Source organism: Neolamprologus brichardi, chromosome 11, assembly GCF_056152115.1.
Source record: "Neolamprologus brichardi isolate AB-2024 chromosome 11, ASM5615211v1, whole genome shotgun sequence".
NCBI lineage: Eukaryota > Metazoa > Chordata > Actinopteri > Cichliformes > Cichlidae > Neolamprologus > Neolamprologus brichardi.
The window spans coordinates 17,589,146-17,605,486 of NC_142114.1; the positions used below are offsets into that span (position 1 = coordinate 17,589,146).

The 16,341-nt window shown below is 40.4% G+C and overlaps 3 protein-coding genes across 3 annotated transcripts; 2 read left to right on the forward strand and 1 right to left on the reverse strand.

Moving 5' to 3' along the window:
• Window positions 1–551: 551 nt before the first annotated feature.
• Window positions 552–6,271, reverse strand: atg12 (ATG12 autophagy related 12 homolog (S. cerevisiae)). Its single transcript, XM_006802933.3, has 4 exons — window positions 6,111–6,271; window positions 3,884–4,020; window positions 3,718–3,780; window positions 552–765 (listed from the first exon to the last, which is right to left on the reverse strand). The coding sequence occupies exons 1-4, from the start codon at window positions 6,202–6,204 to the stop codon at window positions 706–708; spliced, it is 354 nt and encodes a 117-aa protein (XP_006802996.1). The 5' UTR covers window positions 6,205–6,271; the 3' UTR covers window positions 552–705.
• isoc2 (isochorismatase domain containing 2) lies at window positions 5,896–10,015 on the forward strand. Its single transcript, XM_006802930.3, has 7 exons — window positions 5,896–6,407; window positions 6,597–6,709; window positions 7,076–7,200; window positions 7,290–7,502; window positions 8,721–8,791; window positions 8,913–9,030; window positions 9,879–10,015. Coding segments are annotated over exons 2-7 (594 nt in total). The 5' UTR covers window positions 5,896–6,407; window positions 6,597–6,708; the 3' UTR covers window positions 9,945–10,015.
• Window positions 10,016–10,095: 80 nt separating this feature from the next.
• foxj2 (forkhead box J2) lies at window positions 10,096–15,868 on the forward strand. Its single transcript, XM_006802929.3, has 10 exons — window positions 10,096–10,497; window positions 10,813–11,184; window positions 11,297–11,371; window positions 11,467–11,559; window positions 12,192–12,350; window positions 12,439–12,940; window positions 13,030–13,191; window positions 13,284–13,385; window positions 14,556–14,891; window positions 15,213–15,868. Exons 2-10 carry the CDS (start codon window positions 10,855–10,857, stop codon window positions 15,323–15,325), a joined length of 1,872 nt encoding a protein of 623 aa, XP_006802992.2. The 5' UTR covers window positions 10,096–10,497; window positions 10,813–10,854; the 3' UTR covers window positions 15,326–15,868.
• Window positions 15,869–16,341: the final 473 nt, after the last annotated feature.

Genomic DNA, 16,341 nt, shown 5'->3' on the forward strand with positions numbered 1-16,341 from the left:
AACATATTTCACTGCCTTGCAGTGAACTTACATTGTGGTTTTTCCTCTGCCTTCTTCATAAGCCCTTAATCAAAAAGCTCGTTCATAACTTTAGTTCAGCTGCTCCATCTTGAATACCCTCTCTGTTGCTACTCTCTTCATCTTTTCTCTGTGCATCAGCTTTCCTCCTCCAGTGTGAGCATCAGTGGCCCTTACCTCTCCGGCTGCAAGCCCCATGTAATCCTCCTCCGATGGAGATGCGAACCGATGGAGTGACTGCATGTCTGTCTCCAAGCCACTCTACTCCCTTTACTGTCTTTCTTGGTAATTTATGAGACAAACCCACCCTGAATCATGTAATCCTTCTAAGTCCATCTGTTACTATAGTGCCCCCTCTCTTCCCGTGTCTGTCCCTTTTCAGCGGTGGCCTTCACTAACCCTCCCTAAACTTTAATCAGCAGTTTAAGTTCCACTGCATTACAGCTCTATTTTATTTATTTTTATTAACATTATAGTACCTTATATACATTTCCCCAGATTAGCAACAGCACAAAAAACAAGAACATTGTCAATACTTTTATGATATACACAATAATTTATTTACAGTGTATTTACAAAAAAAACTGTAAGACAGCAAACAGCAAAAAGGGGAAAGACAACACTATGTTGTCGTGTTTGTGAAGTTAAGGATGGGGATAGGAGGGAAAATGTAGTTGTAGAAAGCAGCTAACCCCAGGCTTGAGATTTACAATAATGTAGAATCAGCTTGCCATCACTTCCAAAACACTGAAAGACAAAGAGACGGGAATACAAACGTTGAAGTTAAACTGTCAAACACAGGAGTGAGCTGTCAACAAAGTCTAAAATCAGCGTTAACTGCTGTTGTGACATCAGAAAGGACCTTTTAACTAGATATTGATCTAGCAGTGAGAGCAGAGAGGTGATCAGCTAACCACTGATCTAGATTTTGACGTTTCTACTGTTACTTGTTAAGACATTTACCAGTGGTTAAGGATTTAAGATTATGTCACAGAAGGCTTGTCTCTTATTGCACCCTCTGCTGGTAGAAGCTCTGCATGACCTGTCCAGTCACACAGGCTGAACCTGCAGAAACAGTTAGGTCTATAAGTTTCATACGTTTTTGGACATTGACTGTTTTCTCCCCTCTGTTAATTTTGCATCTATACTCCACCACAGTGGATTTTAAATCAAGAAAACAAGATGTGATTGAAGTGCAGATGTCCAGCATTAGTTTAAGGCAAGCCTATTCAAATGGCGGCCCGCGGGCCAAATGCGGCCCAGAAGCAACCTGCGAGTGGCCCTGCCTGTGGTCCTAGCAGAAACACAGAGAAAACGCAAAAAATTAAAAATTCCTACAGCGTAGTGTAGACTGTAAATGCAACACTCCTAGTAGCCTAGCAATATTTAACCCACAATGCACCGTGATGTAAACATATTAAACAATCATCGTAATATATGATGCGACAACAGCATGTCTTTCTCAGTCCAAAAGCGCAAAATTGACAATGAACCCTGCCTGGACTGACAAATACTTATTCATTTTACTGCCAAATCCAAATGCCAAACCAATGTGTTTAATTTGCAGTGAGTGTGTTGCTGTACTTACGAAGGCACCACAATGACAAACACCAGACTATCTACACAAACTTTCCAGAGCAATCTCAGGAGAGGGCTGCAAAAGTACAGTTTAACTGCGAGTTTAATAATCTTACAACCGGAGTTGTACTACCATGGTGAGGGTCCTGTACAGTCCAAGAGAGAGTTGCAGCAGCTTTCCTTTGTGTTTGCTTCTTGGCGAAGAAGAAAAAGCCTTTCAAAGATTCTGAAACAGTGAAATACTGCATGCTGGCCGTGGTGGATGCGGTGAAAAGTGACGAAAAAATTAAAGTAAGTTTGACATCTGCTATTAAAAACGTACCCCCTGTCAGACAGTTCGTAGAGTTGAAGTTCTGGCGTCAGACGAGTTTGAAATGCTGTTAGATGACCTGAGGAAAACTGATGTAATATCTATAGCAGGAGATGGGTTCAAAATGTTTTTTTTATTATTATTATTTCAAATGTGCAAAAAAAAATAGTTTAGTTATAGTTCCCCTTTTTTTAATGGACCTTTTGGTGTGCATTTGTGAGAGGTCACCAGATTTACAGGGGAAAAAGGAATAAAAAAAATTACTTGTTTTTCAATACAGTTGTGTGGGTTTGAAATTTATCATGATCTGCTGCTTACTGGCTGCAAAAAAATATCTGGCCCAGATAAATTCCTCGGTTTGAAAATCTGGCCCAACTAACTTCTTAGTTGAATAGCCATGGTTTAAGGGGTTCAACAGAAGTTTTCATTAACTGCCTAGGAATGACAATGATTTTTATACAAAGACTTCCAGAGTAGTCACCAGGTGAAGCGGGTTCCCTTGTTATTTAACGACAAATTAAGTAGATAAAAGATCTGGAGTTATTTCCAAGTGTTGAACATGCATTTGGCAGCTTTTCACTGGAACTGTTGATAAGATGTCCAAACAGTAGTTCATGCAAGTAAAGGAAACTATCATTAGGCTGGAAAAACAAAGTAATGCCATCAGAGAGACAGCAAAAAATTTAGGAGTGGTTAAGTTAACAATCTGGCTCATTCTTAAAAAAGGAGGAATTAACTGGTCAGGCAACACCAAATGGCCTGAAAAAACACAGACAACAACTGAAGTGGATAAAGCCGTAGCATTGTTCAGGTCCACAAGCAAGAGACAGCTTCATAAAAAGGAATGTAGAGGCTTTACAATAACATGTAAACCACTCAAGAACAAGAAGGTCTGATTAGATTCATTTGTATCAGAACAATGGGAAGAGAAAAGTATGGAGAAGGAAAGAACAGCTCACGAAGCATATGACATTATCTGGTGGAGGAAATGCCAGTGGAAGCTGGGCACTGGTGTTTACTGATGATGTCACTGCTGGTAGAAGGAGCAGGACAAATTGTGAAGTGTGCAGGGTTACACACTCTGCTCAGAGTCAGCTAAATGCTTCAAAACTGTGCAGACAGCACTTCACAGTCCAAATGGATAATGACCCAAAACGTACTGCAAAAGTGACTCAAGAGTTTCTCACGGCCAAGAAATTAGATATACTTCAATGGTCATGTCAGTTGCCTCATGTCAACCCGATAGAGCAGATTTTCAGTTATTGGTTGTGGAGAGAACCACAATGAAGCGGCAACTGGCTGCAGTAAAGGTCAAAGCGCTTAAGAGAGGAAACACAGCATTTAGTGAGGTCTCTGTGGTAGAGCTCAGGCAGTCTCTGACTACAAAGGATTTTCTTTCAATTACTAAAAACAATACTTATATTTAAAATGATGTTCATTTGTCCAATTAATTTTGCGCCTCTGAAAATGGATTCTGTATTAAAAAAAACAAACAACAAAAACAACAACAAAAACAAAAAAACTCTTGAGTTAAAGCTGAAAGTCTGCACTTTAGTCACATTTTGATTGTTTGAGTTAAAAATTAATTGAGCTGATGTACAGAGGCAAAAAAAAAGTGTCCAAAGACGTTTGGACCCAGTTAAATACTTGCCTAACACTAGTGCTACTGATGTAATATTTCAGTGAAGACCAACTCGGTCTGTAACTCCAGACTGTGCGCTATTAAATTAATGAAACAACAGGGAACATAATGTTGTTGATAAACTGTTGTCTGTGTGTGCTGCCACATTTAAAACTGTGCATATACTCACATCAAAGAGGACCCCTACTTCTTGATCCGGTGAGGGGGCAAAAGACTGGTTAACATAGATGAACTGAGAAAAAAAAAAAAGATTTAGTTTTTAAATCGGTTTTTAAATCATGTCCATTATAAGACTTCAGAAATTAACAAGCTGGTAGAAAAAATGTCATGCTTACTAGTTGTTCATTGGCATCAAACTTGAGGAAGCGAGATATGAATTGTGAAAGAGACTGTACTGTTCTCCCCCTGTCCACTGCCCACTTCTTTGTTTTCATTATAGGAGTGTCTCCCACTGCCTTCAACAGCACATCGACTATAAAAATGAAGAAAACAAAACTGAAAGTTATTCAACAGTGTTGCAACGCCGACTGGCACAGGCAAATCTCAACTTGAATATACAGTGGAATTTCTGGAAAGGTGCAGTCACTGATGCATAGCCACTACATTATAGCATGGTGGAAAAACAAAAATACTGTAAAGGCCCCAAGTAAACATCCACCTATGCAACTAAGCCAGTGCTGCACAGAGTTCAAAAATGTTACTGTATTATTTTCCCCCAATAGTGTTTTGGTGAAATATCAAACACTCCCCTGTGGAAATTTTAATTTCATATTGCTCTAGGTGTTGTTGTTTTTTGTGATGTGTTTAATGTGGAATGTGCATAATAACCGCCTTTAACTTCTTGTCTTCGTGTGCTTTCTCGTGTGCTTTCTCATTCAGCTCTCATTCAAAAAAAAAAACCAAACAGTGCCTAAGCTTAAACATAACCTCTAATAGTAATATAAACAACATTCAACACCCAGATCTAATTCAATTACTAAAATCTAGTTATAAGTTACTATGACCTCATTTATTTGTTTCATTAAATTTTAGGCAGGGTATTGCAAAATTGAAATTAGATGTCTGGCTACATACAGACTAAGCTGTCTCTTAACCTCATTTTAATTTAAATTTCTGTTGTGGTATTTGTGCAAATTAGTCCTGCAAAACTACGCAGGTTAAGTGAGTTATTATCTTTACTTTTCTTATTTTCTTTACTCTTGAATGTTTCCAGTGCAGTAGGTCTCAAAAATGAAAAATATGCATATATTTAACGTTATTTCCGTAGTTATAATTGATATAACATCTGCAAACTCCAAATTATGTTCATTAGACTGTCTACACATATTTCTGGTAAATCCAGCAGGAAGGTTGAAGGAAAGTAGCATTTTCTTCATTTTTGTGACTAAGAAGTTCATGTTAAAAAGTATTATAGTCATTTTATTTTGCATTAGCTATATATCATTCAAAAATAGTTGCTGTTTGTCTCTTATTACCTATTATTATTACTTTCATTAGTATGTTCTTAGTATGGAACTTTGAACTGCTTGAATTGTTTTTTGTACGACAAGGAAATATTCAGACCTTTTTAGATCAGTCCCAAATTACAGATCTTGACTCACTTTTATGGCAAGAGAGGCCAGTGAAAACATCTGGCTTATCTTTTATCGTTTTCCCATGTTCGAACATCGCCTAAGTGAGTATCCTGGGAGTGGATTGACGGACAATTTATTAAAACAAATATCTCTTTAAAAGTATTTGATTTATGAAGCTAATATTTTAACAGCAGTGGTTTGTATATATATATGAAAACTTTGGAGCTTAACACTTTTAGGCAAAATGGAGACAGTTGAGCAGGAAATGTAAAAAAAAAAAAAATTATGAATTGAGATGGAATGTTCTATTTTTAGTGGTATGATTAAAGTAATCGCACATCGGGAGCTAACAGAAAAAGTTATGTTTTTAGAGGTCATAAAGTGATATCAATCTTTCAAAGCCTTTTAATTTCCCCTTTGTATAGATCAGAAGATCAGTAGCTGTTGTTATTCCTTTTGAAGTCAAGGATTTGACTCTAAACTATTTTATTAGGTTTAAACTCACAGTCTTGGGCACACCATGCAAGTTTTATATATTCTAGTTTGTGTTCTCTTCTTAACATATCCCAGATTTTCAGCTGAGCCTTGATCCATGGATTTTGTGACATTTTAAGAGTTTTCAGCCAAGTGTAGCTCCTTAAGATCCTTGTTGCATTTGCACGCAGAATATGTTGCTATTGAGACGACTGGTTAGTATATTTGATCAAATATGGCAAAACAGAGACTTTCTGTGAACTATGTAACATATAAGAATACAAAATATATGTAATGTTTATTAGCATTAGCTCCCCAAACCGGCAGTACCACTTGCTAGAAAACGACGTGCTTATTGGCTGAAGAGAGAACATGATTCCACCCTAGTGGCCGACTTTCACTGTCAATCATATTGTACGTCACACATCCGGATGTGTTTTCTTTAGCATTAGCAACAGTCATCAGAAACACAATTGTTTTCCCGTAACTGAGAAGTTATTTTCCGCTCTCTTACTTTTCTTCTTCTCGTCATTTGTCGTCGAGTCGTCTGACGGCGGCTGTGTTTCTTCTTTCTGCGTCTCTGTTGGGGACTCTGCAGTGTCAGACATCTTCGGTTCACCACTCCGGGTTACTTTATGGTTTCCAACCACCTCAACGTTTGCTTAGCAGCGGCGGCTATTGGCGCAAAAGAAGCGTCAATCTCTACAGCTCGCAATACTATTGGTCAATAATCGCTCCCAGGAAGGCAGCGCCTGTCAAAGAAAGGCTGAAGCCGAAGTTGAACTCCGTGGTCTTCTTAGCTTCGTGCTAGGTTAGTTTTTATTTTTTTTACATCCGACTATAGATGCTAATATATTAACTCTTTAATAACAAATTTACTTGTTTATTTATTATTAGGTAATATGATTACATATACGCAATTCTGTCTGCAATATTAAATTCGGTCGTTCTTTTTTCTATTACAAGTAAAACATGTAAATATTTTATTTGGTTTACACAGGCGACGTCACATGGGAAATAATACTTTAACCTGACAGTTAAAGTTTCTGCAGTCCCCTTCAGCCTGTTACCCACTACTCTTTACCTCACCTCTGGACTATTAAAGCAACAAGAGTAAGTGACATTTCTTATGCTTTAATTCGCTAAAACGAGCATGATCTTAGCAAATTCCTTTGAGTCTAGCTGTCTCTGAGTTGTCACTGGTCCCTTTGTTATGAAACAGTGCAATATCAAAGAAGGAAATAATGTCCTACAAGGAAGAAAATGCACCATTTTAGACTCATGCTGACAGGTTAGCTAGAGTCTATGATTGTCCAAATAATGGTTAAAGACAGCAACAAGCAGCTGTCCCACAGTTGTAAGCTATAAACTTATAAACTTAAAGTTTCACCTTTATAAATTTTACTTCAAATTTCTCTGATGATAGTACAAGATGGTATTAAATCTACCTGAATGCCTTCTGTGACCTTGCTCTTGTAGTGGCAAACATTGGCAGGCTCTCCACCAAGGATGCAGTGCTTTTCCTGTGCGATATGCAGGAGAAGTTCAGACCCAACATCTTCCAGTTCACCAACATTGTCAGCAATGCAGCCAGACTGCTCCAGGTTGGTTCTCCTCATCAGCACAGTTGTCGAGGATGAATAATTTGGACAGTCTGAATCAGATTTGCCAGTTTTCTCCTCTTCTCTGACAGGCCAGTCGTATCCTGGGCATCCCCCCCATTTTGACAGAGCAATATCCTAAAGGTCTTGGGCCCACAGTACCAGAGCTGGGAGCTGAGGACCTAAAGGCCCATGCTAAAACTTCATTCACCATGATGATAGAGGAGGTGCAGAAGGAGCTGGAGGCCCTGGGGAACCCCAAACAAGCCATACTGTGTGGAATAGAGGCTCACGCCTGTATCGCTGTAAGACACAAATGTGATTCAGCATCTGCGCCGTTAAAACGAGACAAAATCTTTTCATTGACTTGGGTATTTTGAATAGAGTGACATTCAGTATGTGCCATTCTGAGCATACAATTATTCAATGAGGCACCAACTCTTTCATATTTTTCAAATGTATATTTTATATGCGAAGCATAGTTGTAGTTATCAGGAGACAATTATATGGAGACGTTAGTCTTCAACTGGATTCTCTAACATGCACAAACAATGCATGTCACATTGTGAGGGACCAAGCAGCCAAAGCAAAGAGGACACAGGCCAAAAAAGTGTCTTCAAAAAGGGTTTTCTTTATTTTAACCCTCAAAAAGTCCAAAATTAACAAAATTCAAAAACATACTTAGCAGGCCCATAAAAGAGGTCAACTAAATATAACTCTACAAAAAGGAATTTCCAAAAACTTAAACAAACAAAGTGAGACACAACTTAACTCACAAACTGACCTAATTACAAAGACACATGAGGGTAGCTTTTATAATGATTTGGCCAAACCATTTACACACAATAGGGGGGAAAACAAAAACACACTAATATTAACTAAGCACAGAATAACCTAACTAAACCTAAAACACCCCTGCTCCTGGTAAGCCCATGGTTGGTCCTGCTGAGCAGGCATTTTGTTCCCAGAGTCCTCAGCCACGCCTTTTGCCCAGACAGGACACAGCCACCGCCCAAACCCAGGTAACTCAAAGAAAGAGAAACATAATTAATATAACAAAACATTTTAGAAAAACCACACAATGTTACTATGTGCGCACCTCATAATACCAGTGTTAGGTTTAACCAAATGATTAATGAAGAAAACTGCAAAGCAAACTAATAAAGTAAAAAATGGACTAATTTACCCCTGTGTGGCTGATGCCATCACACACATCAGTATGTGTCTTATCAGTTGTTCCACAAAAGAAGCAACAAGCAGTTTATCTGTGACCCGCAGAAATGACATAAATATAATAATTTAAGGTGCACTTGGATGCATGCATTAACCGTATATTGTATCTTCATAATGTGGGCTAAGTGTTGAGTTTTAATCACAAAAACAGAGTGGTGGAGGTAATGATGTTAGGTGATTATTCATTTATTACACTGTCATTAATTAACATAAAAATGTAATTTTGTAACTGTGTTTGACTGTCTTTGCAGTTTTAGTTGACAAAACTTTCCTCCTTGTCTTTTGCTCAGTGCACAGCTTTTGATCTGCTCGAGAAGGGGATAGAGGTTCATATTGTAGCTGACGCCGTGTCATCCAGAAGGTATTGGTGTATTTGAACAGTATTTTTTCATTGCAGTAAGAGATGTCACACACACGGAATGAGTGTGCCTTGGGGAAGTTTCATGTGCACTTTACTATAACGTTTTCACTTCCCTCCTCAGCCAAACGGATCGTTTGTTTGCTCTGTCACGACTGAAACAGAGCGGAGCATACCTCACCACTACAGAGGCTGTTCTGCTGCAGCTGGTTCAAGATGCCAAACACCCCAACTTCAAGGAGGTACCTGCTACAGATGCTTCCTGTCGCCCTCCTGACTCAGTATTGTTTAGCTTAGTTTATTCAGTCAACACATATTAGATTCCATAAACAGTTGGTGGTCAATGTACAAAATAGACACTGAACAGGCTTAACCCCCTAAAAAAAACCAAACACAAAAAATGAGCAAAATACACATTTCTGTGTTTATATCATCATTATTAAAGTAATTACACAATAACTACAATATTAACACAAATTCCTTTAATGTTTTTTTTAATCCTTTTCTTTGGTGAGAAAAAAAAGAAATACACTTCAATCTGTTGCCAGTAAACCTAATTAGTTGCAAAATGTTCCTCCAGCTGTTTTAATTCCAACCCTTTGTTTTCCCCCATCCCAGCTTTTTGGAGACAGTTTGCTGTTATCAAATTCAAAATGACTTTATTCTCTTCTTGCAGTGATACAGCATGTCAGTTTAAATGTTTGATGATGTCTATGCTCAGACATGCATAAGATAATGTTTTGGCATTCAGGGGCCGAATACACAAAGGGAAAATTCAAACAGAGCTAAACATTAAAGTCACACAAAACAGACAAAAACACAAACAAAAACCAGGTGCAACAGAAATGGCCCATGCACGCTCTCTCTCTCTCTCTCTCTCTCACACACACACACACACACACACACACACACACACACACACACACACACACACAAAATAAGCTGTTGTGAGTGGTAATAATTTGCGACTTATCCCTACTGACCCTTTGTTGTAAAGGGTGCAGCAATCAGACACCTGTTTTTGTGTGTGTGAACATGCCAAAATCTATATGATTACATGACTAACCCACGTTGTAAACTGTGTTGACAGATTCAGAAGCTTCTGGCGCATCCGTCTCCTGACACCGGCCTCCTTGCTTTCTTCAGCGCTCTGTAAAGAGACCCATGTCCTGCCATTGTGTCCCACTGTAAAGAGCTGTACCAATAAAGCGATGCTGCTACTTTAAATCTGCTCTGTGTGTGTTTGTGTATATGAATCAGACCCTTGTACCTTGCATAACAGCTTGGACTTGTCTTAGTGGAAAATTCAGGTGCATTATCTGTAACCAGAACCTGACAGGCAGAGAAAAGGCTGGTGAAAGAGTAAAGAGGTGGAACCAGCTCCCAGAGGCGGTGCATAGAGTCATATCATGCAGGAGGAGGAGTGAGTGACGTCATTCTGGTAAACCAGAAAGGGAGGGGAAGCAGAGAGAGGGAGGGAGAGAGAAAAAGGAAGCTGTCGGATAAGTTTTTTGTGTGTATATTTCTCCAAAATTACACAAACTTTCACTAGCCGAAGGTATGACTGCAGCCCTGCGGGGACCGACATGCTGAGGAGAGAGACCTGAAGGAGAGGACGTACAGCAGTTTGTTAGCAGCTGTGCACAGCTGATGACAACATAAGCCATTAACACTTCTGAAGGCCTTGGGCCTCGAGTGACCATACAGAGGTAAGTAAGTCATTCTTCCTTCTCAGAAAATAACACAAGTAGTTGGAATTGGCACACATATATGCACCTATAGTCATGCTATGGCTTTGCTGGTGAGTGGAAACTTTCCCGAGCAGCACAAAGTGTCTTCTGTCTGAACTTACTGGTGTGTAATAGACGGTAGTTGGGAAGTACAGGAACAGGACTGCTGACACAGTTACAGGCAGAGGGAAATCCTCTGTGGGAGTGCTCAGTGTTTTGACTGCCTACTATATTCAGAGTAAGCAAAAAGTAAAAAGACTTGTTGATCCAGTACTTTCTCTTCTGATCCTTCAGACCCTGGACTGAGAAAAAAACAAAACAAACTAAAACTGAAAAATGTCCTCTGACTTGGACTCCAGTCTTACCAGTATTGACTGGTTGCCCCAGCTGGGAATCAGCAGCCTGCGCTCTGGGAAAGAGAGAGGAGGAGGAGGGGAGAAGGAGAAGGAGAAGAAAAAAGACAGAGGGAGGGAGAAAGGAGACTTTCTACCCTCAGTGCCGGACCCCTCCCCTTCTAACTGTAAAGGGAAACCCCCTCACAGCTATGCTACTCTAATTGCCATGGCAATAGCCGCTGCACCTGAGAGGAAACTGAGTTTAAATGACATTTACACCTGGATCAGTGACACTTTCCCCTACTACAGCCGGGCGGGCCGCGGATGGAAAGTAAGCTACAACATATTATCAGTGTGGGCGAGCAGTAATGATATGTCACTAAAGTGTAGTCAGTGTAACATCTGCTTTACTGGACATTCCTGACACATGTCATTCCCAACAGAATTCCATTCGACACAATCTGTCCCTTAATAAATGCTTCAGGAAAGTTCCTCGACCGCAGAATGACCCTGGCAAGGTGAGTTACTTCTACCTACTGTTGGAGTTTTCATCATTTGAGATTGATGACTGTTTAAAAGAGCATGAGTTCACAAACCTGTGGTGTCTTTCCAGGGTTCCTATTGGACAATGGATGGACCTTCAGACGGACATCAAGTGAGGGCACCTAAACGTTCCTATCCTGAAGAGGACGAGGAGAGAGAGGATGTATGTTTTTGGTTTTCGGGGTTTTTTTTGTGACAAACCTTTATTCTCCACCTGTCAAATACATAAAGGTTTAATGAGACCACATAAAGTGCAAACACAGATGTAAATTATAGCCCATTAATGCTTAAAACTCTTAACCAAACCTCAAGCATGTGGCAGATTATTAAAACCGCCACATTTTTCTAATTATGCCATTATTTGCAATGTGTGAGAACATTAAGATGGACTAAGATATCAGTTGTGGTATGGCTACGTCCTATGAAAAGAAGTGTACCAATGAAATTAGCCTAACATGGCAGGCTCACCTGTGCTTCCCCGGGTCTTTAAAAGTAAAATAGGAGGCAGAGCGTTCAGCTTCCGGGCCCCTCCCCAGTGGAACCAACTCTCAGTTTGGATTTAGGAGACAAACAGCATCTCTAGTTATAAGATTAGACTCAGCAAACTTTCTTTTTTGATAAAAGCTGAGAGCTAAAAGGAAGTTGTTGTTTTGTTTTTTTTTTGAAAGGAGGGAATTTCTGGCTGTAGTAGAGGTGCTCAGTCTTATTTAACATTTAATGTATATATTAGCCTGCAGGATACTGACAACTTTTTTTTTTGTTGCTGTTGAAAGTATTTATGCTGTGCTGTTACAGGTTCCTCAACTGCAGGAACTAAAAGCAGAGACAGGGTTCTCTCCTCATCAGCCTCAATCAGCTTCCCACACAGACCAACAGCTCTTTAACTCAGAGTCACTTGGAGCCATCCAGCAGCAGTCACCCCAGTCTGCCTCCCTCTCTCCTCCCCCATGCAAAGTACAGTCACTTTCTCACTCCTTTTATAAGGTTTACTTTAATTAAACAACACCTTGCTCTTCATAACACCTTATTCTTATCTTTACAGCAACCATCTCCCTACATGCCCACCTCTGTCTCCAGTCTCCCTGTCCCTCATCCATCCGTCTCGCCATCAGCGGTGCTCCCACCTGCAGCCCCTATGTCATCCATCACTTCTTTCCCACCTTCTCACCCACCTGGCCCCACTTTCACCATCCCCCCTGCTTCTGCTACACCTCTGGCTCCTGCCAACATGTCTACAGCGTCTCCAGCTGCTCCCTCCTTCTCTGACGCTGCGCTGTCTTTTCCTGTGACTTCAGACCCTGTGTCTGTTCCCGCTTTCTCCTGCGCGCCTGATCCGACAGCTGTTCCCATTTGCATTGTCTCGGGACCCAATCACTCATCCGAACTGACTGTCCCATCATCAGCCGTCGCCCCTCCCGTCGTTTCAGTAAACCCCCCTACTGATCCCTTGCTGCGTTTCACCTTTGACGACCTCAACTTACCTGATCTTTATGCGTCTTTCAAGTCTCTGTTCAGGACAGTGCGCGAGAGGGGAGGCTCGCAGTGTAAGTGGCATGTGTGTATCTGTGTTTTGACTCTGTACAGTTTAGATTCTGCATAGATGGATTGAAGGAATTGCCTCTTTTCTTTCCAGCGGATATAGTTCCTCTGGCGATCCCAAATAATGACATTACCCCACTTCACACTCCAACTCTGCTACCCATGTCCCCCCATCCTGCAACCGCACAAATTGCACCACCTGCATTGGCTGCACCAGCTGCACATCCTGCCGACACTGAGCGCATTTCACAATTAAGTAAGTCTCATGTGACTTTCTCAAACCAGAAATGCATAAACTGTATAAAAGTTCAATGCTTCTAAAGTTGCCTTCTTGCCTTCCACTTGTAGCGGTGCCGGCTGACTGGTTCAGTAACCCAGATTCTCTGAAGGAGAGTGTCCGCATTGCCAGCAACTTAGACTGGGCAAACATAGACCTTACTGGTCACCCAGGTCTGTTTTGTTCTTGTTTAAATGGGCACATTAATCAATCATCAGGGTGCATAGATCTGTGGAGACTAGAGTCTTGAGGACATGGGTAAAAATGTTTAATCAGCCAGTTAATAGAGTGATTGGAATTCAGTCATTTTGATTATTTATTCATCATTTAATTTAATTATTATTATGTTTTATTTTGTCTTTTCTGGTTTCACCTTTATCTTTGTCACATGTAACACTGAAGTATTTAGTTTTGTATTTTGGAGTGATGGCTACATAAAGCGAGCAGTTAGAAGATTTCATGGCAGGCCTGTAAAAAGGAGATTAGGCTATTTTTCACAAATGATCAGCTGATTAGTAAAAGTAATTAATGTCCTAAATTACAGTCCTCTTTCACTGCGACCATTTGACATGAAATAGTGGTTAAACACAGACATGTTTCTGTGCTACGTACATTGGTGGGAAAACAAAAGATTGCAAAGAGTCCTCTGAAAAACCATGCACACATTTACAACTTCCATAGGATAAATATCATCCCTACACTTTTAATTAAATACACTTGATTAACTGATCCTAATCAAACATTTTGGAATTTTGTTTGTCTGAATCATTCAGACAATCTCACAAACTTCCAAGAAGTGGACGTCCCAGCAAATTCTCCCCCAGGTGCAAGACTCAAGAACTCTGAGAACTACATCTCAGGCTCTACTGGCCTCAGGACGTTAAATGTTAAAGTTCACGGCTGTAAAATCTGAAAAACACTGAACAAGTATGGCTTGTTTAGAAGAGCTGCCAGGAGAAAGAGTCTTCCCTCTAAAAAGAACATGACAACGCAGCTTATGAATGAAGAACCAAGGTTCAGTCAGACCTCAACCTGACTGAAAGGCTGTTTCATGTTAAATGGCTGCTGTGAAAAATGGCTGTCTGCAGACTGTGTGCAAGTTATTATTAAGCCAAGAAACAAGAGTTGTCGTAGCTATATTCCTCCAGTGTTTTTATTGTCATTTGGGCGGCCTGACTCTTTAGAAGTTAGACCAGAACATCATGCACACTAAACAATCAATCCAATCCAGTGAAAGCTTTGCTGTATTTTGTAAAGAAAGGCCTGTGATGTTTCATATTATTCTTAAAAAGCCACAGCTGGACCTTCGTGCTCTGATCTGCTGCTTCATTTTATATTTGCAGACCTTGTTCAGAGCATGAGACAGGCAGAGCTCTGCGACTGGGCTCTGGACCCGGCGGTCTTCACTTCCCTCTGCGACTCTCTGAACCGCTTCTTCACTCAGAAAGGCATGATCACCCCTGGGAATAACTCCCCTGTAGCCCCTGGTCCCCCTCAACCCTTACCAGCCTTTAACTTCAACCCACCCCCTACCCTCTCCAGCCTCACTCAGCCCTCACCCCTTCCCTACTCTTCAATAGCTCCCCCTGCCAATGGTGCACAACCACCGCGGCGGGCTCTGCCCATGCAGGGACCAGGTCTTCAGAGACCACAGCTAACACAGCCTGCAAGCACAGCCGGTGAGACCTGGACTTAAAAACACATTTTCTTCTTTACTTTTATGAAATAAGACAGGATGGGTTCATATTTTCCCCAAGCCTGCTTTAGAATAATCTTCCAGATCAGTGACATGTTTGTGCTATGAGAGCTATTTATGGAAACACTGAATTAAAAACAGTTTTTCTCCTAAGATTGAACAGATTGAACAATTGTTATAAATCTGGACAGCAGGTTTTGTCTGTTTAAAAGAAGTTGTTTAGATAGAAAAATATGATTTGACATTCTCTCACTTCCTTCTTGTTATATACTCAGTCCACGTGTCCTCTTTTTTTCCTTCTCAGCTGGGATTCATCCTCAGCCGATGACGCCACGACAGCGTCCCCCACTAAAGAATCTGCACAGCAACAGTGAGGAGATCCAGGACGACTTTGACTGGGACTCTCTGATTGTTTGACCCTCTCGCTCTGTGTGGAAACCCCAAAATGTTTTCGAGAAAATACTCTACTCTTTGCCGAAGCTGTCTCACTCTGTTGTACATGTTTAAAGCTTCTTTGACAGCAAGTATGGGATCGAGTTTGTCACATATGACTGAATGCCCCCCCGAGGTTCAAATAGTTATTTTTTCAATATTACTCAAATTCATATGCTGTAATACTGTTTGTTTAGCATATCCTATGTAGGTAGTTGGGAGGCTGGTGTCTATTGGATTGTAAAATACAGAACTGTGTAAAAGTCTTGAGCCTCACCTCATCTCTTTATGTTTTTCTTCCAAGGAGCCAGGCTCTTGTAAAAGTGCTCTTGAGCAGTAGTTCTCCAAGATTTCTGAAGGTCTTTCAGAGCTTTTCTTTGGACATTGGCTGATTTTTTTTTTGATAACTCGTTTTCAGTCAAGTCCTTGTACCTGACCATTTTCAGAGGAATGTTTTTTTTGTTTTTGGTTTAGCTACTTAACACTGACCTTTAAATCATTAAAAAGACACCAAACTCAAGGGATGAACCAGTGTTGTCTACACATAACTTATAAAGAACTCAATTTAAGTTGCATCTTTAGGCTCTTTGTTACTTGCTGCCTGTCACAGATAGGGATGGGTATCGTTTAGGTTTTATCCAATACCAGTACCAAACCGGTACTTTTGAAACGGAGCTTAAACGGTGCTCAAACCGGTGCTTAAAGAATGGAGAACACAAAATTGGTCCTAAAACCTCTCCTGTTCAGCTGTTTTTTTGTAAAAAGATAACAATGTTAGCCTTTTCTGCAGCTATAGGGCATATAAGGTATCACTCTTGGTTGGAAGCAGTGCTTAAACAATGGAAAAAACACAAACTTTATCCAAAAACCTCTCATGTTTAACTGTTTTCCACTTTTTCTTTGGTCATTTTAGCCTTTTTGGCCAGGGTGAAGGGAGTATCTGCCATCAAACAAGAAGACAGCTGCATTTGTAACTACGACGGTGTTTGCTAGTTCACCTT

Coding starts and splice junctions, on each gene's coding strand:
- atg12 (XM_006802933.3), bottom strand. CDS start 6,204: ATGTCTGACACTGCAGAGTCCCCAACAGAGACGCAGAAAGAAGAAACA. Junction 4,021..6,110: donor AAATGACGAGAAGAAGAAAA/GTAAGAGAGCGG, acceptor TCATTTTTATAG/TCGATGTGCTGTTGAAGGCA. Junction 766..3,717: donor AAGTAGGGGTCCTCTTTGAT/GTGAGTATATGC, acceptor TTTGTCTTTCAG/TGTTTTGGAAGTGATGGCAA.
- isoc2 (XM_006802930.3), top strand. Junction 7,201..7,289: donor ATGCAGCCAGACTGCTCCAG/GTTGGTTCTCCT, acceptor CTTCTCTGACAG/GCCAGTCGTATCCTGGGCAT. Junction 8,792..8,912: donor GACGCCGTGTCATCCAGAAG/GTATTGGTGTAT, acceptor TTCCCTCCTCAG/CCAAACGGATCGTTTGTTTG.
- foxj2 (XM_006802929.3), top strand. CDS start 10,855: ATGTCCTCTGACTTGGACTCCAGTCTTACCAGTATTGACTGGTTGCCC. Junction 11,185..11,296: donor GGGCGGGCCGCGGATGGAAA/GTAAGCTACAAC, acceptor CATTCCCAACAG/AATTCCATTCGACACAATCT. Junction 13,386..14,555: donor AGACCTTACTGGTCACCCAG/GTCTGTTTTGTT, acceptor TTATATTTGCAG/ACCTTGTTCAGAGCATGAGA.